Genomic DNA, 22,325 nt, shown 5'->3' with positions numbered 1-22,325 from the left:
ATGAGAGTATTTCAGCCCAGCTTCTCTGTGCTCTGCAAACCTGATGTAACATGTCATTTTTCTGTAGGGCGTGATCTCTGCATGAAAAGGGGTTACCTTGCTCATTTGATGCTTTTTGCACTGTTCTTGGTGGGTAAATGTAATTATTGTGAAAAAGTGCAGATTCAGAAGATGAAAAATTCAACTTAGGTTTAGTGAATGAATTTTCATGTCAAGTCAGAAGGTTTTTGTGTCTTCTGTTTTATTCTTCAAATAATATATTTCTTGTTTGTGCTTCACTGACAGAAACTGTTCAGTGAAGGTACCTATTTTCCTGTTCTTTTTCATTTATTCCCAAGTGGGATAGACATCATGTCTGAACACAGAAAACTCTCCCTTGACTTATTCTCATAAAACTCACTTTGGTTTTCGTCCTGTAAAATTCACCTCAATAGTATAGTTACCTATTCCAGCATATCTCAGGAGAGAGATATCTTTGGGAAGAAGAGATTAAAGTATCCTGCTTGCATAACAAAAGGGTAAAATAGCAACAGAGTACGGCAACCAGATCTAAGTATGGGGTAAACTCGAAGCTTTTTGTTGACATATTTTTTGGCTGATAAATCAATACGTGAAGGTGAGCGATGAATACAAAACACCTTGCAACGATGTCTATAAGCCATCTTCAGGCTTTCAACATCCCTGCATTTTAAAAAGTTAAATGGCACCCTATGAAGTTAAGATGCTTTATTCTACGTACTAAAGCGCGACCCGTTTTACCCTGAGCCGGAGTGACAGCAGCATCCCCGCCTGCGGCTGCGGGAGGCAGGGCTGAGCCCGGGACAGCCGGACCGCACTCGCTCCGCCGCCGATCGTCGCCTCCCGGTCCCCGGCAGTCCCGCCCCCGCCCGCCCCGCCGCGCAGGTGCCCGGAGCGCGTTCCCGGCGGGAGCGGGGCCGCAGCGCCGCCAGCCCGAGCGCGCCCGGGGCGGCTCCAGCGGGAGGCGATCGGGGGCCGGGACAGCCGCGTCCCGCTGCGGAGCGGCCGCCGCGCCTGCCCGCGCTGCTCCGGGCCATGGCGGCGGGGGCGGGCCGGGGCGGGGCGGCGCGCTGACAGGCAGCCCGGCCCGGGGAGCCGCGGTAAACAGGAGCCGGGGAAGAGCAGGGGGAGACCGGCCTCGCAGGAGCCTCCCAGCCCCGCGGCCCGCCGCCTCTTGGCCCCGGGCATGGGCAGCAGCAGCCGCCGCAGCCGGAGGAGGAGCCGCCGGCCCGGGCCCTGTGCGGGGCACCACCAAGGTAGGCTCGGCCACCGCCCTGGCCACGGGCAGCCGCCGCTTCCTCCGCGGGGCCGAGCCGGGTCCGGCGCCCCTCCGGCGCCGCGAGACCGGGTACCGGGGCCGGGCCCGGGCCGGGCTGGTGCGGGGCCCGCCTGCCCCGGGGTCGCTGCCCCGCGGCCGCCGCTCGTCCCGGCCCCGGCGGCAGCAGCTCGCCCTGCGGGGTCCGGCAGGTGAGGCGCCTGTGGGCGAGCAGCAGGCGGCGGGCCCGGCCCGGCTCCCCGCGGTCCGTGCAGCGCCGCCGGGGCCGGGGCAGGGGGGCACCGTGGGGCGGGCGCTCTGCGCGGAGCGTTCGGGGCTGCTCCTCCGTCGGAGCTGGGGAAGCGGCGCCTAATTCCCTGGTAAGAGGCTTTCCCACCTCCGCCGTCTTTGTCTGCACAGCCTCAGCTGCTGCTGCTGGCGCTGGAAGCATTAGTGTTGCTGCGGGGAAACCGAGAGCGGATCAGCTGTGGGAAAGGGACCGTGTTTGCACCAGGTGTCCCGTTAGGAGGAGGACGCGAATTCGCGTTCCGTGAGCGACGTGGAACGGAGATCCGCCGGAGAGAAAACAGTGCACGGGATGTGCTGGTAGCAACGTGTTCGTAAGGAATCGTGAAGTTTCAAGGCAGAATACGGAATAGTCAGAATTCCTTCATGCTTCTTGGAGCTAGTTGGCAGGCAGAGTAATGCTCGAGTTGTTCCAAACTGTAACACTTTAACTTCGCCTCATTTTAGTACGCTAAAAGTGCAAGCAAAGCGAGAATTACAGTGTGCCAGTGCACCCTGGTCAGTTGGTCTCTAACTGCAGTGCAGGAGGGCACGCGGCTCCGCTCTGCAGTGGGCAAGGACTGGTCTGTTTCCAAGCACCGCAAATCTGTGAAATAACCCAGCAGCATAAACATAGAAGAGACAATTTAGCTAGAGCTTGAGTGGAGGTGGAAAGAGATACTGGAAGGAAGATGGGGGTGGGAGAGAGCCGGTCTGACAGTAACGCTTCAGCTGAAGCAGCAGCAGCAGTCTTTATGAATTTGTGCTTCTAAAATTGGTTTGGAGTAGTGTCAGATGAGGCTGAGATTGATCTAGCAATAGTCCTAGTCAAACATTTTCAGAGAAAAGTTTTCTTTGAAAACACTTTATTTATTAGAGATTTTGTTTGAAATCTGTCAACACTGATCAATTTCTACGGATGCAGAGTTCTGCTAAGCCTGCCTGAGGACCAGGATTGCTGGAAACATCAGTGTTCCTGGCTCAAGGGTATGCCCTAGCACCCGCAATAATACCTGCTGGGGGTGTTAGCGGCTTCTCAGCTGTAGCCCAAACTGTTTGGTGCCAGATTCTCCTCAGAGCAACCTTGTAGCTGCTTGGAGAAAGTGAGACTTGATTCTGCTGCAGTTGCTGAAAATGGTAGAACTGTGGAAGTCTGAAAAACTGTACTTTTGCTGGGAACTTGGTGTGACTTAGGTCTAATGTAAACTTAATAAATTAACAATTCAGTGAATTTTTGTTGTTATGGTGTTGGATTTTCTGTTGTTCTTTTGATTTTTATTTTTTTTTTAACTTGGATTTCAGCTAGCCCTAGCCAAAAGTTCTGCTTATAGAGATAAACTAGTTAAAAAGAAGTGATTTTCTGTTTTGGGGTGTCACATTGGAAGAAAAGCTGCATGCTTTTTGTGCCTCAGTGCATGGATATGGGGCTAGAATTGTTGGAGATGTTCAGGTGAGGTCTAGTGCTAGAAAATACACCCTTCCCAGGTGCTTTTGTGCAGTCTTAGCTATTCTGAGGATACATTAATTCAGCATGCTGGATGAACTTTCTACATTTTCAGGATGAGTTTGTTTTGTTTGTTGGTTTGGTTTTTTTTTTAATTTAAACTTCTATTATTTTAGAGCCAACAATTTGGACAAGCAGCTGTCACATGTTCAAGGGTGAAAAGACTTCCCAGCTGCTGAGGCTGTCACAGGTACTTCAGGCAATGTACCAAAGTGTCTGACAGACTGATTTCCTTATTGCTCTTCCAAGCACTGACATCAGTGGGGAAGGCAGGGCACTGCAGGAATGTGACAACTTCCAGTAATAATGCTGCTTGAGGAAGGAGTTGAAGGTGGTTGTTACAAGCCCTGAATTGATCCTGCTGCATAAGAAAAGCAGTCTCCTGCTATGGATTTTCTCTGCCATATACCTCAGTCAGCCCTAGTGGGCCTGACTGATAGCTAGCTTCAGAAAGCGTGAATAATAGAGTGTGCATGGCTATCTGCCAGGAAAAAATGAAAACAGGAATGAGGCATTTTCTATGTTTCTCCTAATTGTTTTTTATTTTGTTTTGCTCTTGCTCTGCCCTTCCACCCTCCCCCAAAAATATAAGGAACTCTTGAGCCTGTAGAAGTGTTTAACTAGCATTCTTTAAGAGCCAGTAGACGGACCATAAAAAATTAACAGGCATTGGAAGAAGGAACTTCCAGGAACCCTGAACAACCTTTTGCATGGACTGTGTCTGTGTGGCAGACAAATAGTGACTAGCAAAGCTGTAGAAGGCTATAAAGAATGAAGAACTTGAAGTCTGGGAAAAACTTCCCTTCCAGGGCATAAGGTATTAGAGGGGAGATCTTCCTGGGAGCCGAGTTATCCGTTTACTGCTCGTGCCAGTTCTTTCTTGGGAGCATCTAGTGCTGGCTGCTGCAGGAGCTGTGTGAACCAAGTAGATTGCACATCTAATTCACTGTATTAATTTCCATAGTGATACAGAGCTCATGCAGGGTTTGCTGGGACTTCTGTTTTGCTGACTTGTGGAATGACTGCAAAGATCTGGTGGCAACTCGATGTAGCATAGCAGAGCTGGCATTATACTTGCTGGGTGGGCTTTGTTCACTGTGAATTTTCACAGCTCCAGATTGTTGAAATGCTCTTTGCTGAGATAAGGTCAGTTTTACTAGGTCTGTTTGGATTTTACCAAAAACTTCCCAAAAGAACTCCTAATTTCTAAACCAGATTATTTTTCACTGCTTCCCACAATGTTTTTGTGGGGTTTATCAAGGTATCCACATTCATGTGAAGCATTAAAAAACCAAATAATGGATTACATAGTGTTTGTTTATTGATTCTGGGGCAGGTAAATGGACAAGAGCCCTTGGAAGCCTGGTCCTTTTGCAATTAAAAGTGTGCTTTAAGAGCTTTGTTACTCTTAAATGTAACTCATTGCCAGACAGCCAGATGGTTCAGCAACAGCAAGAGCTCTCAACCATCAGCAGTTTCTAGTGCTTGCAATTTCTTTTCTCCAGGGACTGAGAAGGAAGGCTGGCCTTTTTTATATGTCCTGCTGGTTATCATGTTTGGGCTGATGTAGGTCAAAGGTGTTTGTAAATGACTGTTAAACTTCTCTGTCTTTTAAAATGAGCACCACTCTGGAGCTCAACATCTGGTACCTGCAGGCAAGGTGGGGGGGCTTAGTAGCAAATCTTGAACTTGACCTGACAGAATGTCATGGTTGATTGGCCTCAACTGAAAACAGTGTTGGAAATTTTAGATAAAATACACATATATTACCTATGTGTAATATGTATATATGCAATGGGTGGAAAATAGTGAAAGGTTCTAGAAAGTGTGGCTGAGATTTTCCATAGTTATATGAAATAAAGGTAGCAGATAAGCACTTTATCCCTGGAGACTCATTTAAGGATCCCAGTTGTAAACCTTGCAAAATATGTGGCCAGAATTCATATGGAATATAAATATTGTATATTTTGGGGGTAGGTAAATCCTATGTATCAGTTGGGAATGCCTTGATATCTACCCTTCAAAGGGCATCAGGACAGAACACATGTCACCCGTTCTTTTTGCAGATGAGGCTGCAGATGAACAACAGCACCAGAGTTTCTCCTTGGGAAAACAGGCATTGGACTTAAGAACATTATTTAGCAGGTCACTGCTACCTCAGCTAAGATGGAGTTTGTCTCCCAGTTTGGTCATGGCTTCAGTAAGATCATGTGTTTATGCACCATCTAGATAAGAGGTTCATTACAAGGAATAAAAATGTAGTCAGGTGTTCTTTCCTGTGCTGCTAGTTTGACTTCTGTCGTGTCCTTGTTACAGGATGAGAAACTTCTCTCTTTGAATCAAAGGGCTAATTGGTTAATAGGGGAAGGAAAGAAAGATAGAAGGTGACAGACTAAAAAAGAAGAAAAAAAAGAATACGGTTCAAGTTTACACATAAAGTTGCTAATTTTTAAAAAAGTATACTGATCCTTTGTACCTCTCTTTCTCTCAAATGTGCTTTATTTTTAAAAAGCTTTTTGGTTCCTCTTTAGAGTGTGTACTAGGCCTGCAAGGAAGAATATCTGTAGGGAAAAAAACCCCAATGCTTCTGAATAAATAGCTAGGCTTCCCCTGGGTATGATCTGTTGATTCTAATGACCAGAATAATTTGTCACTCAGACTTACTTACTGCTAATAACTCTGTGCCATTGTGCAGCTTGAGGAAGGGAGTTGTGCTTCTGTTCTTGTTGCTAGAGTTGAGTTTGAAGTTCTGCTTTCTCATTGCACAAGAAATTCCATGGGCACGCCACACCGATGCGTGGGGGTCCACACATTGCCGTGACTCCTAGGACTGAAACTAGCAACTGGCTTCTAGACATGGGATTTGGGTGAATTTTGCCTCTAGAGGACTGTTTGACTACCATTAACTGAAGAAAGCAACAAATTGACTCTGAACAACCCCCCCCGCCACAGCACCAGTTAAATATTGAGGAAGTTTTCAGTCAGATGTTCTACTGTAAGCACTTCTCTTGGCAGTGAACCTGGCCTTTACTTTCCTGGGAGAGGGAAGGTGATGTCACAGGATTATTGGTGGGAACCCCTCATCTCCAAATTACTGCAGGATTTACAAAAGGCATGTCTTTGTTTAACGTCATCCATAAAGGTCTCCTAAAGCATTTCTTTGTTGAAGAGACTCCTTCAACACCAATAGGAACTGTAGGAAGACAAAGCCTTCCCTGCCTATTTATATTTTCTGTCACTGGCTCCTTGTCTCATCCAGGACAGAGGATTAATCTCTCTGATCCCTCTATTTCTAGTTGTAAAAGCACAGTGTGCTGTTGGGGGTGATTCACTACTATGCCAATCCTTGTTATAATCTCTTGTAACTACGAATGCATCAGTCAGAAGAGAAAGGCTAATGGAAAAATGTGGCATATTTCTGTTGATGTATTTTTTTTTCTATGTGCATATAAATATTTACGGGAAGATTGATGGATTAGAGAACAGGAAGTGATGCAATACAGGGCTCTGCCATGGTTTCATAACATGGGCCACATTATAGCAATAAATTCTTGCAAATGACTCTGCTTGCCCTATCTGACTGTAGTTTCGTCTCCTTGCATATTTTCTGTGGCCTCCTTCAGCAAACCACTCTTAAGGGACTTGCATTTAACAGCATGATGAACTCTACTACAGTAGATAAAAAATGAAAGTTGGCAGTGGCTTTTTGGTTCATCATACATCAGCATGGTGAAGTCTGGCATACCAGAGGAATGTGAGGAGCATGAGGTAATAGTTTACCATAGGTGATGACAGAGAAGAAAACACTCATGGGAGCAGTCTGACTCTTTCTGAAGTTGACAGTAGGCTTTGATTTTTCATTCCCTTCTAGTAAATGACGTGAGTTCCACTTGCAGTTCTGCATCCAAAATGTCCTTTTAACTGTGATTATTGTTAGAGCTTTTAGAATAATCATCTTGAGCTTGCCTGCCAAATCTGAGCTGAAAGTGCCAGGACTCGGAAGGACAGTTGTTGTCAGTGTTTTTTCTCTAGTGCAATCTGTGACCATTGATTTACAATAAAACTGCTTCTATAAAATGTGTCTATATGTGTATGTATGTGCATGCATATAATCCACAAAAGCAAGTGGGCTGAAGATTTGCTGCTCTTTGACATCACAAGTGATCTCTAGAGGAAAGGATTTTTTACACCAAACATGATAAATGCATACTGAACTAAATGCTGTCTTGTTTCAATGAGAAGAAAAAAATCTGCTTAGCTTTAAAAAGAAGAGGAAGTTCCCTTGCAGCTAAAAAGGTTTTTTTTGTGAGAGACAGGAAATCTGAGTCTTTTTTCCTGCTTCTGGCCTGTTTTCCCGTTTCAGTTACTTCAGTTATACACACCTTAGTTTCCTGTAACTCAGCTGTCATCTCTATCGTGATATTTGTAAGGTTCTTGAATTTTTATTTAAATTTTTTAACCCATTCTCTAAGGAGAAGTGGGCTTATGCAATCACACTGCCAGTAACTTCTGAACCTGTTGGCTAAATGTCACATAATTGCTGGAACTTTAGATGTTGCAGAAAGAATGGAATATTAAATGCAATGTCACAGCTGAGAACTGCAGCCTCGCCCTGTGCTGAAGCCCATGGAGATGGCACTTTTTAAACATAAGCTAGGCCACATGGATGAGTGGCCCCTATGAAACCTACAACCACAGGATACCAAATGCAGGATCTCAGACTGTGCCAGTCCTTCGGCTGTGGAATGGCCTTCTTCCACTGCAAGGCCTTCTGAAAGCTTAGGAGAAATTTAAAGTATTGTTTCCAAATTAGAGCTGGCATGATGCATCAGACTCTTCACAGAATTAATGTCTGAAAACTAAGGGGGTGGAGGGAGGAGAGATGCCCTTGTAAAATTACATTATTCTTGTCAGGCCGACTTGATCTTGGGAAATAGCAAAAAACAACAGCAGGTTTGATTAAAATATGGAAGGGAGTTTTAACTTTGTTCTTGGCATAATAAAGCAGAAGCTAATAAAAACAAGATCAGATTTCAGCCTTCTAAACCCATTGATGTTCTTGATGCCATGTTTTCCTATTGAAGCCTTGAAATATCTTCTTGTTTTGGGGCATGAGAACTGTATGTTGCCTCTTAGCAGTTCCTTTGTGTGAGGCATGTATGTTGTTTCTGTGATTATTTTGACAGCGATGTTCCGCTATTTTGCACCCTGCATCTTAGGGTCAGACCTGACAGGGGAGAATAACTCATACTGAGACCACTCGAGTTGAGTATTTCTGGTGTTGCAGAAATTCTCATCAATCATTGCAAAATTGCAAGGCTTGAAAGGTCTCTGTATTGTTCTGTGTGAGCTGCTGCATGCTTTGGCAGGGTATGAAAAGGAGTCCTGCTCTAGTACACCTGCAGAACTCTGCATTCCTGAGACCTTTTAGAGATAAGTATCTTTTTATGTGTGATCCTGAAAGTATAGGAAAACTGCCTTGTAATGTTTTCCAGGCAAATCATGGAGAACTTGCAACGCTGTTGTGATTTCCAAATGGTAAGAAGTTCAAAATTATTTTTCTTTGACCTTTCCTAAACCATTCGATTACTTTCTCAAATGAAATGTGTGTCTTTGTTTCTAGTGAGGCAGTATGCAAGTGATATATTAGAACTGCAGCCTCAAAGCAGCAGGAGACGGCCCTGCCAGAGCGCTGTGCCTTGTACTGTCTGCCTAAGTGCTCCTTGCATTTTACCCCTGCTCAGTAAGGCTGCATTTGAGATGCTGCTAGAGAAGTGTGGCAGTATCTCCTCTGTTTATCGACATAGCAAATGCAGTAGGGTGAGTCTGACATATACTTTGCAGTCTTTTGGTGGTGCTTTTCTTCCCAGGATCTCCCATGGTGAGTGTCTGGTGTTTTGGGGACCCTGAAACACTTTAATCTGCCCCAGACCTAGGCTTTTATTTACTGGTGGTGTTGGTATCAGCTTCTCCAACCACAGGACAAGGATCCCAGCTCAGTTGCAGCTGAACATGTGTGATTCAAGATACAATTTCTCACTCACTTTCCTTTGTTAGTGATACCCTGGCAAGCATAGCGTCATGTGGTCCAGCAGCCCGAGAGCAAAGAATGCAGGATCAGTTCCTTATATAGAGAGGCAATTAGATACCTCATGCATTTTATTCTTGGCTGTGATCTTTCATTGTGTCTTGTTAGCTGTTTGTTATGATTGTTTGCTTTCTGTCTACTTGAGCTCTACTTGTCAGCTTGGACACGTGTTCAGTCTGTCTCATCCATCTTTGCCTACTGGGAAGTTTTTTAGTTGGCATGTTCTCACTATGCAGAACTCTAGGTGTTTTGCAGAGACTTGGTAGGGCTGTGATGCCCTGCAGGCATCACGCTGGTTGGCTGTTTGTCAGCTGCCTTTTCAAGTCCTCATTAGCTGCTGTATTAAGGCTCTCTGCTCTGTAAGACCTGCATGGGTTTGGTTTAGCCTGTCTTTACTGTCTATACCTCGTGCTGGGGTTGTGGGAGGAGGCTGCAGGGATGGTTCTGCTTCAGGGTGGATGCCCTGCTCAAGGAAGGTATGTTTTCCAGTAGCATCCTGATGCTCTGGTGTTATCTCCCTTTCCACATGACACTACAAAGCATACACTTATCCCTTGTCACACAGTTTGCATTGCTGCTTCTATGAATGAGAGAAAGGAAACTCAGAGAGCTGATGATCCAATCTCTGAGTGATTGCTTTTGAGCTATATCCTGTGTGGCTCATGGGTAGGTCTTTGTGGTTGATGTAATCTAGCTAATGCATATGAGAGATGTCTGAGTCAGGAATTGGGAATTCAATAAGATGATGAAACTGTTGGGTTTCAAGTCTGAAAGCAATTCTTGTCAGCCGGGGATGGGAGTGGAAAGCAACTTGACCGTACAGAGTGCATCCCACCAAGGGCAGTAACATGGACATCCTGCAGCACAGGCCTGCTTTTCTGAGATGCTGTTTATTCCCTGTGTCCAGTGACCCCTCTGAGTCAAGGACAGTTGGCAAGTCTCTGAGCCAAGCCTTTCTTCTGTGGGCCTCTGTTTCTTCCTTTATTGTAACGTGCCAAAAAAAGAAGAAAATCACTAGCAGGCTAAGTTATGCTTTAACTTGGTGAGCAATAAAACAGCGTGTTACACTGTCTCTGGGCCTTCTATGACCCCTTCTAGAAAAGATGCCACTCCAGCATGACAGCTTGCAGAGGGATGGGTTACTCCAGCTTGCAAATGCCCTTGCCACTGACGTGTGAAGATGGTTCTTCCTTGGCCTTTCTTCATCTCTTCGAGCTATTCTTTCTAGGCTTTGAGTGAAAAACTTGAAGATGTTAAGTACTTTCTTGGGTGTATGATAGCTGCTTTTTCTTTGCTGGTAGATGATGGCTTTTGAAGAGATTCTAAATGTTGTATTGGCAATTCATGTGTAAAATGTAGTCTAAGAAAAAGCAGTAACTAATTTGCAACTGAATGCAGCTCCAGCTCAATCAGACACTTGCTAAAAATAATCTACCTTCTAATTCCACTGGTGATCTCCAATTAGAGAAGTCTTCTAATTCATAACCTGCATATAGGACAAGATCAGAGACTGAAGTGGTTTTGCCAGTCTGGAAAGAATCAGTGTTTGGGGAGGTAATTTTGGGGGGAGACCAGCTGTTCTGACACTGATGGTTGCAACTCTGCTCTTCATTTATGCTGAGCCGTTGCCCCAGCTAAATGCTGTAGGGTGCAGTTTTTCCAGCAGTGTCTTTTTTTTTTTAGGCAGAGAAGATTCTCTCCTTGGTGGGCATCTGCTTCCTAGAGGTTTTATTTTTCCTTTAAAAAAACCCACACCTACCCCAGAAAACCCAATGCATGAGTACAGAAAGAACATTCTATGTGTGTTACATTGTCGTTTCCTGCTTGAAGTTGTTAGGTTGAGCATTTTAAGACACATATGTCACTTTGCTGCAGAAGCAGCACAGCAAGGACGAGGGAGCCTTTTCAGCTGAGGTATTTCACATCTCCTGAGATTGGGATCTGAGTACTTTTTAGCCACTTGTCAATTTAATTTAAGTTGACTTCTGTTGTCTGTAATGAGGTGGTGAGAGATCAACTGGCATTGCTGAGATGTGAAACTTCTGATAACTGCAGGAAATATAGGGATGTGAGCTTGTACCAGATTATTTCTTTGTAAGATAATGGTAATGTTGCCAGGTAATGTCATTCACAGAATAGCATGTGTCCCTGAAAAACAGGGAGTTTGACTTCCTCCAAGCTCAAGGCTTTGTGCCTCTTTCAGAGAGAGCGAAGCCAGTGGAGAAGCATCATGCCAGGCACAAGGTCACTTGTGACGCAGAGGGGACCATGCCTGTTCCCAGGCACAATGCTGCTTCCTGTAGAGCCCAGAGACTGAAGGGAATAATCGGGTCCTCTAAGAGGAAAGCAGCAGTGTTTTGGTCTCTTGTGGGTTCCTGTCACTTCAGAAAGAGCAGAAGACATCTTTAGTCTTTATATACCTTGTGAGCATCTTGATGTGCTGTACAGCCCATGTGTGGGAGCCTGTGCTAAAGGGACTCTCTAGAATTGAACAAGCCAACTGTTTGAAGTGAGCACAAAACAGAGGTGATTTTTGTCTTGACTTTGTAACATCTGTTGCATTTGGAATAGGAGGTAGTTTTCTTTTTTCCAATTGAGAAAGAAAAACAAACTTGCACTTGCCATTTAAAATGATTAATAGAGAAATACATCATTATCTCTCCATTAGCCTAATTCGATTGATGTTCATATTATTTGTAGTTATTTTTCATCTGCTCTTTGGGAGAGCAAATGTCCCTGAATATTATCATAATTGTAGCTACTTAGAGAAGGAAACCAGGAAAGTCAGCTGATATGGGTCCTGGGAAACATGGAGGAGAGAGAGTAGGGTGGAGTTGTGTGGGTTTTCCTCTCTGCAGTGAAGGGTGCTGTTGATGTAAAATTCAATGTGTTCGATGCTTGCCTCTTTCTCCAGCAGTAGATTTTCCATGAGGACTAATGATATTTTAGCTTGATAAATAAATTTTTTTTTTCTTCTAGCTTTCAATTTCAACAGATACCTGATTAATCAGATACCTGATTACTGTTTCTTCCAGGTTTTGTCTTTATGAGTCTTTCAGGTTTTACAGTAGTGCTCATATGCACCGGAGTTGCATCGGCCTTGTTTAGCACACTTGGCTCATCTCACTGGCTCCTGTTTAAACTAATTTAAAGCAAAGACCATGTGCTTGGGGAAAAGACAGAAAAGCCACTTCTAAATACCATTGGGTTGAAGAATGTGACATGTCAATTGGCATGAGTGATGTGGCCATGCTCCTGAATTTTATTTCCCTTTTTGGAGAACTTCATTTAGCAGCTTCTTTTACTGCCTTGCCTTGTAAATATGCAACAGCATCCCAGTATCCATTCCATTGTATTGCTCCAGTTATCACCAGGTTCCTGCAAAACCACATTTTCTCCCACAGAATTTTGCCGTCTGATGGCTTGGGCCTCTCCTCTCCCTTACTAGACACTTGGAGATTGCTTTGAAACACATGCTGGAGTAAAAACTGGTAATCATTTAAGAGTAGGTCAGAAGGGCACTGCAAGTCAGCCTCTTCTCCAGCAGCAAGAAACAGACCTGTGCAGTTCTAAGTGTTTGTCATTAGCACCATTTTTCTGTACCTGCGTACTTCACTCTGTCTCAGTAGCTTTCTGCAGCTGGCTGTGTTTGGCTGGCAATGAGCAGCTAGCTAGTGGATGATAGCTGGATTTACTGCTGTAATTCTGGTGATAGAAAGCTGTGATAGGTTTGCTTTAATAGGATTCTATACAGGTCTTGCAAGTGCATAGGAATGGATTGGTGGAGTTTTGTGCCATTTCTCTAAATTTCTCATAAAATCTCTAAACTTTTAGATGCTTTTAGAAATGAAGGGACTAATACTGGGTGGGACAGAAAGGGTCAACACTTGATTACTGAATTGAGAACAGGGACAATGGGTGAGGATGCAACTACTGGACACTGTTTCCTTGTCTGTGCAAGAAGGCAGTGATTTAAAAGAATCCATAGTCACGTATTCATCTCATGATTGCATCCAGTGGCTATTTTAGGTACAGTGGGGATGAATGGCCCTTTATAGACTGTGGTAAGGAATGCCTTGTCTGTGGGTTTCAGTAATGCCAGTCCCTTCTTTTCGGGTGGCACAGAGCACTGTTGTGGGGGAAGGATGGTCAGAACCAGCAGACACGTGCCAGCAGGCTGGTGTGAAATAACACCCTCATGAAGGGAAGCGGTGCGGGTGCTGCGCTGCTGCCAGCACGTGTCGGTGTCAGCTCTGGCACAGGGAGCTGGGCTCTGACTGTTGGTCAGCCATCTGGAATCAGTTGCCTGGCCTTTAAACTACACCAGGGACACTTAAAATATGATAGACACATGCAGCCTTTTTAACCACCCAGCAAAACCCATGATAAGGTTGCAGCTGGAAGAGGCTGTCTTGTTCTGGCACTGGAAGGGATTTAGTTCAGCTCACAGACCTGGACTCTGTCTGTGAGCTTTATACAGCCTTACTTTTTAATGATAATTTCCTAAAAATGCATTGTTGTTATCCCTGTACAATATAGAATGTGAGCAATGTCTTCACTGAACAGTGGTGAGATTGTTCTGTTTCATCACTGTCTTGCATTGTAAATATTTATACTGGTTGAGACACCCAGGCTTTTGTTGTCTTCATTGTAAATGTATGCATTTTTTAAATAATCTTTAATTTTGAAGACAAAAATACAGAGCAATTTTTCTTTGGATTTCAGAACTTAGAGTTTTATGAAGAGAGAATGGGAAAGGATCATAAATTATCTGTAAGTGTTACATTGTATCATGTGGACTTGTGTACTAGTCTAGAAGTTTACCTGCAAGTAATAGGTGTAAATTCTTCTCTCTGGTCTATATATGTATTAGTATGTCTCTTCTTCCATTGGATTATAATCTTCATTACATTTTCTTTTTAAAAATATCAGTTGTCACAAGGAGCCCTTTGCCAAATCCCAATGATCATGTGGGCTTTTTCCCCCATAGATTTGCAGTTATTCTGGAAGTCTGGGGTGTTTCCTTGTCCCTGATATCACTTGCTGTCTTTCTGAGGGATGTCATAGTCTTGTGGGTTATGGCATTTGCGCATGAGTAGGGGTGAGGGGAGTGGCTTTGTATTCAGTAGCTGTACTGTGGACCCTTCAGTGCTGATTGCAGGATGATCTGCAATTGCAGTCAACCAGCTGCAGCAGTCTTGGTGGACCAGTCCCAAACATGTGTTCGCATTGGAATCCATGTAGGTTACTGCTGTGCATTACTTTTGGACGTGCAGTGAAGAAGGAAAGACAGCTCTTCTCAGAAACCGTGGGAATGAGTATAATACTGTGGCATGTTCTTCTCTGACAATGAGGATTGTAACAAAGCAAGTCTTCATCCATATCTTTTAGAAAAATTTAAGTTGTGTGATGAAGACATCCTCATTTTTGATCTGCAGGGTGGCTTCAGTGCCAAATTGGAGGGAAGAGTGCCTCTTCTGGAGAGGGGCATTTATTTCTCAGGAAGCCAGTCTCTCCTCGTGCTGGGAGTTGATGGGATCATGGCTAAAAGTGATAAGGCAAGCCCCAAACTGGCTGTGATGTAATGTCCTCACAGTCCTTGCTGTAATGTAAAGACTCACAGCTTGCTGTGAGTGAGATTCATGTGCTAGACTTGCTCTGTTCAGAAGCAAGATGTCTTTAATGTGAAGGGGTGAGGACAAATGGTGATTATTGAGGCAAGAGAGTGAATGGCCCTCCCTTATGCAAATAGATTTGGGAATTCAGCAGGTAGAGGAATTTGCTGGCTGAGAAAACAGGAGCCCTGGCTGTTACTTCTCCCTGGCCTCCATCATTAGGACTTTCCAATGTAGAGAATCAAAGTCTTGCTTTACTTCTTTTTGCTTGCTGTAGTTTGAGACTGTCCCAGGGATTATTGCTGATGTTTTTATGGTCTGTTTCATAAAAAAATATACAAAGGGAGTTTCTTAAAAATGTCTGTGAACGAGCACACCTCTGATGTAAAGAAGTTTTGCATCTGTAGCAGGAGCTTACTGCCCCAGGTGTGTGTGGAGCACCTGGTGCTTTGTTTTTTCCACAGGGCATCAGGACTGATCAGTGATGCTTCTGATGCAGGTAAATTTCTATTAGTAGCAGAAGCAGACAAAAGTAATTTCTTTGTTTCTCAGGGGACTGTAATGACTGTACTATTGTGTTACTGTTAGCAGAGGGAAGTGACATTTGTTTTCCTGAATGCTAACCAAGCTAGCTCATAATCCCATTGATCAGCTGATTTAATTTGAAGGGAACAGTTTTTAGGAACTTGTTTTTCAGAGGTCCAGATGCTGTTTAGCTTCCATTGAAATCATGGGAAGGGGTAGCTAAGAGCTTTGGGACTGTTATTTATTGAGACTGCAGTTTAACTGCTTGCTTGTCTAGTTGTATTATATTCATAAAAATAACTGTATTCTTATTTGGAGAGGAGTTAGAGCTGGCAGATACCTCTGTTTCTCTGTGGGTTATGTGTAGTCTACAACTTCATATTGAGAAGCTTTCAAAGGGAAGATGGGGAACTTGCAGAAGAAACTTTTGGCCCCTTTCCAAGTCTTCCTTTTGATTTCAACTACTAAATAACATGATTTAAAAATATATTCAAACTTAATGTCTTGAAGCTGATTAGTTTGGGGACACTAGCTGGTGGAGGAAAGGAGGAACTGAGATAATACAGGGAGAAGTTACAGCTAAGCTAGTAAACAGTGCAAGATAGATGGGCAGACTCAGAGCTGTAAATAGCAATAATCCAGAATTATATCTGCCTGGTCTGAATACAAGGGTTCTTTTCAGGGTTAGTACAACATTAGAGTGAAATGTGAAAGGTACTGCAGGAAAGGAAGTGTTAGTTCCTCTCCCTTAAGCTCTCTTGATTAGATTTGTTTGTCAAGTTAACAAATGCATGTCAAGTGCATGAGGCTTGATAACATCTCTTAAATACTGCTGTTAACAAAGTACTGATTAAGCTACAGTAAACTAAACTGAAACGCAGATGCAGGATCCTCTTTTTGAAAATGCACATCTGTCATCTCTAGAAGAGCGTTATGTAACATACATTAGTAGGGGAAGAGTCCGAACAAGCTCAAAATGAAATAAATAAAAGCTTCAAACTGGAGCCAACACGGGCTGATAGGATTGGAAATATTTGCAAATATGGAAATGTAGTGTACAGAAAGTAGACATAAGCTATATCCATCTGAAATGTCAAACTAGCTAGGAAAAGTTAAGATGCACACAGGAATTTACTAAAGTCACTGGATAAGGGCTTCTGCTACCTTCAGAACAATGACAAAAACACAAAACCAAAGGCATTCTTTAAATGAAGCTTTGAGATTTCGCATCAAGACCTCCAGCAGACAAAGATCCAAATCTGCATTAATAGACTGTTTTAAGTCTTACTATGAGCAAGTAAGCCAGTTGATGAAGATGTTACACCATCTAGCAGCAAATTTCTTCAGGGAGTTTCCATTCCTTCCTGGGTTGGTCAGGCTTTGTGCTGCGTAGAGGGGAAGTTTCAGAAGACCAGGCTGCATGGCAGAGATCCGCAAAGTCTCAGAGCAGAATTTTCAGCCTGCATCTGGAAGGTGCCCTGCAGTCTACAGATTGATTTATCCTATGGCAGAATTGGCACAGCAGTGGATGGTACTTCACTGTCTGTATTATGTGGACATCAGTGATCTGTTGCTTCATTTTTAACCCGTTCACCCTGCTACAGATTGTCAGAGCTCTGACACAGGTGATGCTGCTCACCATCCCTGCTGGGGCAGTTGAAGAGAAGTTAAGAAACCTTGGGGCAGCCCAGAATAACTCACACGTGAAATTCTTTCCAATTCCCTTCTGTTAGTGACTATCATCTTGCTTCTGCCACAGGTTCCAGGGCATATCTTTCATGCATATAAAGACATATTATTTTAATCCAGAATACCTATTGTACTTTAAACAGGAAAGCAACTGACCTATTTGACTGGTGTATTTTTACCCTTTCTGAGTAATACAAAGCATTTGTACACACTTACATACATCCTCAGGATGCATTTCGTTTGGTAAGGCCTGTGTACATCTGCAGCCAGTGCCACTACAGCTCCAGAGCTTCTGTTGAGGTTTTCCAGCATACCCTGTGTAGCAAGGGAATATGGTGGACTTTCTGAAGTATAAATGACCTAAGAGAATCTGCTGTTGGCAGATGGCATGTTTATAGACTCTGGTACGTCCCAAACCACAGACAGGAAATCATCATTTGTGCTTACTTGCCCCATTTCAGCTGTGAATCTTTGGTAAAGAGTAGTTTAGCCTTTATTTTGGAGCATGTAACGGGCAGAAGGCTGACAGGTGAGGAAGGACTTCTATCTGCATTCTTCCAATGGCACTTGACACTCTAACATTCCAGCAAGTTACAAATCATTTGGTTCATCTCACATTCTTGCTGTCACTTGGGAAACTGAGGTCTTGACAGGGTGGATGATTAAAGAGGGAATTCCAAGTGGTTTCCACTACTTCTGTTATACTCTTGTTGTTGTCCCTTCTCATTGTTGAGGGATACATCTGGTGCAGTTAGTTCAGATGCAGATTGAGCTCTGGGTGGGAGCCTGAGACAAGAGACCGTGAATTGCCAACCTCTTGGACATCAAAGGGCCTGAAGATGAGTAGTGCCAGTGAGGTGGAGACACAGCAGGATCAGGGGACTCAGGACAAGAGTGAGATTTGTGTGCAGGTAGACTGTGATGGGATAAAAGCCCAGGAGGTGCTTTGTTGGGGGAGCTCCTTGGAGGGGCCAGCTCAGGCTGGTGTGTTACTGCACTGTAAATAAATGGTTTTGTGGAACAAGACATCTGAGACACTGCCATGGGAAACCTGGGGACAAACCAGTAAGGAAACCTGGTCTGGCTGTGTGAGCGCAGTGTGCAGGGAGTCAAGCAGGGGTCTCATGGCTCACAGGAGCCTCCTGCTTTAAGGGGGCTTCAGTCCTAGCAGTGAAAATCTCTGGTGTTGGGAGTGCAACTGCCAGAGTCACATGAACGATCAGACTGGAAGGTTTCCTTAGCACCAAGTACTTCCTGCTGATAACCCAGAAGAACCTAATTTTCTGCTTCTGTCAGATGTACTGTTCAAGGGAATGCCCCAGCCACCAGGTCCAAGTCGTGTGCATGTCTTTCCTTCTTTTTTACTTCTCAGCTACCTTGAGAGACTCTGTCCTGTGTTCTCTGAATCTGGCTGATTTTGCTGCAGCCTTGTATTTCTATCAACGCAATGAGGACCTAGGTAGGGTGGGTCCAGGTGTCTGCAGGTATTTTTAGTTACTGTTTTGCCTATCCTGCAGAAAGCCAAACTGGACTACCTGAGTGGATGAAATCTTAGCTTCACTGAGTTATGATCATCTAGGGGCTCTGCAGCCAGGATTTTGACCTCTTTTGTCTTTTAAAATGGCATTTGTTTTTGAAGACTCTGCAATGGCAGTATGGCTGGAGTCCATATTTTAGGAACCAGTGTGGCTATAGATAAGAGTAACAAGCTGTCCTCTGTCTTGGCATTCCCATGTGCCCCAGCCAGCTTTGCAGGAAGTTAGGAACCAAATAAAACACAGTGAAGGAGGAAGCTGAGCCCCTACCTGCCACCTCCTGGGCAAGTGTACTTTGCTGTTGGATGGAAATGATGTATTAATGAGGAATTCTCATTTTGTGTGAGGTATGGCCTAAATATCTAACTGGAATCCTGAACAGAAGGGACTATCTAGGAACAGTCTCGTTGCCTTAGCACTTTTTCCTTTTTGGAAGGCCCCCAATTTGATGTGCTTCAAGTTTGGATCCTACTTTGCAGGTTCCTAACTCCTCACCTTTGAATCAGGTAGGACGTGGAATTAATTTAGCTGTGAAATATCCCATGGAACTTGTCATAACTCGCTTTGTGTTGGCTTTGAGTGGCACTGCTTTTCTGGCATGCCTGTCTGTTTGTACTCAGTACTGCAGATGGTCTGCTCATTCACGTAACTTTATCCTTTAATTAGCCCTGTGGAGTTAAAGTGCTTTGGGTTGATACAGACAGAATTTGAGTTGTGTGCATTATTAGGGACCCAGCAGATTGGGGATGCGACAGGGTGGCATCTGGGTTTAGTTTACAGCTTTCTCTAAGCCACCCTTGAACAAAGGCAGGCTTTATTAGAGCGTCTGCCAGGCTTCTTTACCAGAGGAGGGCTGTTTCACATCATCTTTGAATACACAGTTGGATTATATCTGCTGTTTGAGCTCTTTCAAAGAATTCTAACACATGCTGTCCTTGAAATACCTGCAAAAAAACTGGTTTGACTTGTTTGCCATCATCAGAGAAGGTTAACCGTGTTTTCCAATAATTTTCCATGTTCTCTTTATAGTCATAACTTGTCCTTGCCTGCAAGCCCAAAAGCCTTTTTGAGGGGAGACACAGAACAGAACTCCTTCACTTTTGCTCCATTACATATTACCTGGCATATTTTCATTGAAGCTTAATGTTCTCTGGATTTCCTTTCTCTGTGTTTTCTTGGGAAAATACCTTCCCTTCCCACCTTGTTTATTGTGGTTTGATAATCCCATCTCAGCTCATGTTTATATTCCCTCTGGCTTGGCTCTTTTAGAGGATGTAACTAAGCAGGTGTGAGGAGGATCTGAGGAGGTTCTGTGTTTTCTCTTTGTGCTGGGATTCAATAATGCTAGTAAATCTCATGTTTCCATTTGTCCTCCAGTAAGGAAGTGTCCTTGTTGCTAGTTTATGCACACTGATATATTTTACTTTTAAAGTAAGTGATGCCTGAAAGTTACGGAGGCGTTGCCTTTAAAGCTCTCATGCGTGCTTTATGATGCTGCCTTGGCCTCTATGGGAGTAATACAAATCCTGCCCACGTGTCAGTAAAGCTCTTGAACTTGGCTGAGTGCTCAGACAGGCAAACAGCATCAGGCAGCAGATGGAGTGTGTGATTGGGATGCAGCGGGCCTTGCTTACATTTTTGGTTTTGTTCATGATTTTCTCTACTACCTTTGATAATTCTTTCCCTCTTAGTGAAAAGAGGATCGTGACTGTCATTCTCCATATAAAGTGCATTGGAACTTAATTTTTTTTTCCTATTGTTTAATCAAAACCAGTCAAAATAGTTGATTCTGTTCTCATTTTACACAGCTGCAGTATTCCTGTGGAGTCTAGTGGAAATAAGCCAAGCTTTTTAGGTTTTTGATTCCATGAACTATGCTGAATGGTCTGGTTCTATCTTCAAAATTTCCAATTAAACGTTAAATAAAAAATGTGTACAGTATAAATTAAGGGTATGCACTAAGTGCTGATATACTATTTCCAAATTAATAAACAACTTAATACATAGGGCATTTATCTAGTCTCTCTTTTCTGCTTTTTCAGATTCAGAACCAGCCAAACTAAAAGTTGGTATGTTATGGAAACAGAAGAACAGTGCATCATTCAGTTGCCCTGTTTAATATAGTCCCTGCTGTGTTAATTCCTTTCTAATCTGTTCTTTAAACACAATTGATTGTGTCTCATTTATGGCAAATTACATTCCAAATAAACACTCCATGATATTACATGTTTCAAAAAGCTTTTTATTTATTGTAACTTCACTAATATAATAAAAGGTATGGTTAATTATGCCTGCCTTTCAGATTAGCATTGCCAATTTTGGCTAATTTATGTCTATCACTATCTTTCCTATGTGTAGTGCTTCCCTGTTACATTAGTAGAAGAAGGATAAACTGTGTGTAGTCTATCCAGTGAATTCACAATCGCTAGTGAGGGATTTTGATTATATTAATCTCTAATAGTCTTAGGAAAGGAACAGCTCATGTGATACATCTTTCAACTGGTACAGGTTTATATGAATGACAAGAGCCAAATGGAGGCTATTGTCTGTTTTTAGCCAAAGCTGTAGCAGTCAGGTTCTTTTAGGATGACTCCTGAGGCAATTCCATCCCGTATGGGGGGTTGGCGGTTTAGGAAACTTACCTGTATGAGCTTTGTTCTCTGCACCTCCAGGTAGCACTCTCAGCTTGGAGAGCTGCTATTCCTCCCTGTCCCTATCCAAGCAAACTCAAGCATGATCCCTGCCCTCTAGCTCTGCTCTTAGAATGCTTTCAGAACTGGTTGAGAATTTATGCGTTCATTTTGCGTTAATTGTGCTCTGACCTGTCTAGTTAAAATTCTTCAAAATTTCTGTCTCTTCTCACTCAGCAAAGGCACCAGAATCCAGAGAAAATAAGACATATGTCTTGGTGCAGTGGATGGCATAGCTTTGGTTTAGAAATTACTGCATTTCAAGCTACTTTAACATCATCTAATATTTTTATTTTTTAGTTGCAAGGCCTTACAATGGCACAGAATGAGCACTGCGTTCAAGCCTCCTTCCTGTAAATGATAGGACCAAACAAGGCGGTGTGATGAACATGCCACTGCATCAAATCTCTGTCATTCCAGCTCAGGATGTTACCTCTTCCAGAGTCTCCAGGAGCAAGACCAAAGAAAAAGAGGAACAGGTACTGTCAGATATGCTTGATTTTCATGGCAAGTTATCTAAGTATAAAATGATAGGGGTTACCAAATCAGACCTGATTCTTTTCCCAAAACCCCAACCGCTTGCATTACTGCTGCATTTAGTGAGGACAAATGCTACCAAATTATGTTCTTATTTTTGTGTTTGCTATTTTAAAGCAGCTGGCTTCAAAATTCTAGAGATTTTTGTTGAGTAACTTCTGCAAAATGCAAGCTACAGCCATCTATTTTGCATAAGAATTCAAAGCAGATAGGGATTTGGATGATGGCTCTAATACCATTATTGTAGAAGCTGTTACAGGTGTGTCCACCCATATGTATACATACTGTACTGGTTTATGCAATATGATTTGTATTTTTAATTTGGGAGTATGTGTGTGAGTGGAATCAGTCTGAGGTCTTGCTATGGTGCTAATGCAAAAATATCTGTAGTATCTTCTGATTCTAAGTCCAGTAAAATCCAATCAGTACACTACTAAACAGTTTGTAACAGCATGTGAAGAAGACTAGACTATGTCTAGTCTTCACATGTCAACCTTATTTATTCAGGCTGTGTCTGATCCAGCCCAAAAACCTTAATGTGCATCCTGCTTTAGTGTACACTGTAGTGCATTGATCTTACATTA

General features: G+C 43.4%; 1 protein-coding gene across 2 annotated transcripts in view; it reads left to right on the top strand.

Annotated features, from left to right (window-relative positions):
* Positions 1 to 1,128: 1,128 nt before the first annotated feature.
* MARCHF8 (membrane associated ring-CH-type finger 8) overlaps positions 1,129 to 22,325 on the top strand; it is an 88,141-nt gene continuing 66,944 nt past the window's right edge. For both annotated transcript variants that reach the window (XM_084210202.1, XM_084210201.1), the window contains exons 1-2: positions 1,129 to 1,274; positions 21,505 to 21,683. In XM_084210202.1, coding sequence (XP_084066328.1) covers positions 21,588 to 21,683 — 96 coding nt within the window. In that variant the 5' untranslated portion in view covers positions 1,129 to 1,274; positions 21,505 to 21,587. The remainder of the gene's footprint in view (positions 1,275 to 21,504; positions 21,684 to 22,325) is intronic.

This window comes from Fringilla coelebs (assembly GCF_963513975.1).
Source record: "Fringilla coelebs genome assembly, chromosome: 8".
Lineage (NCBI taxonomy): Eukaryota > Metazoa > Chordata > Aves > Passeriformes > Fringillidae > Fringilla > Fringilla coelebs.
Note: the sequence above shows the minus strand (reverse complement) of the source record. Positions and strands in the feature narration are given on the sequence as shown.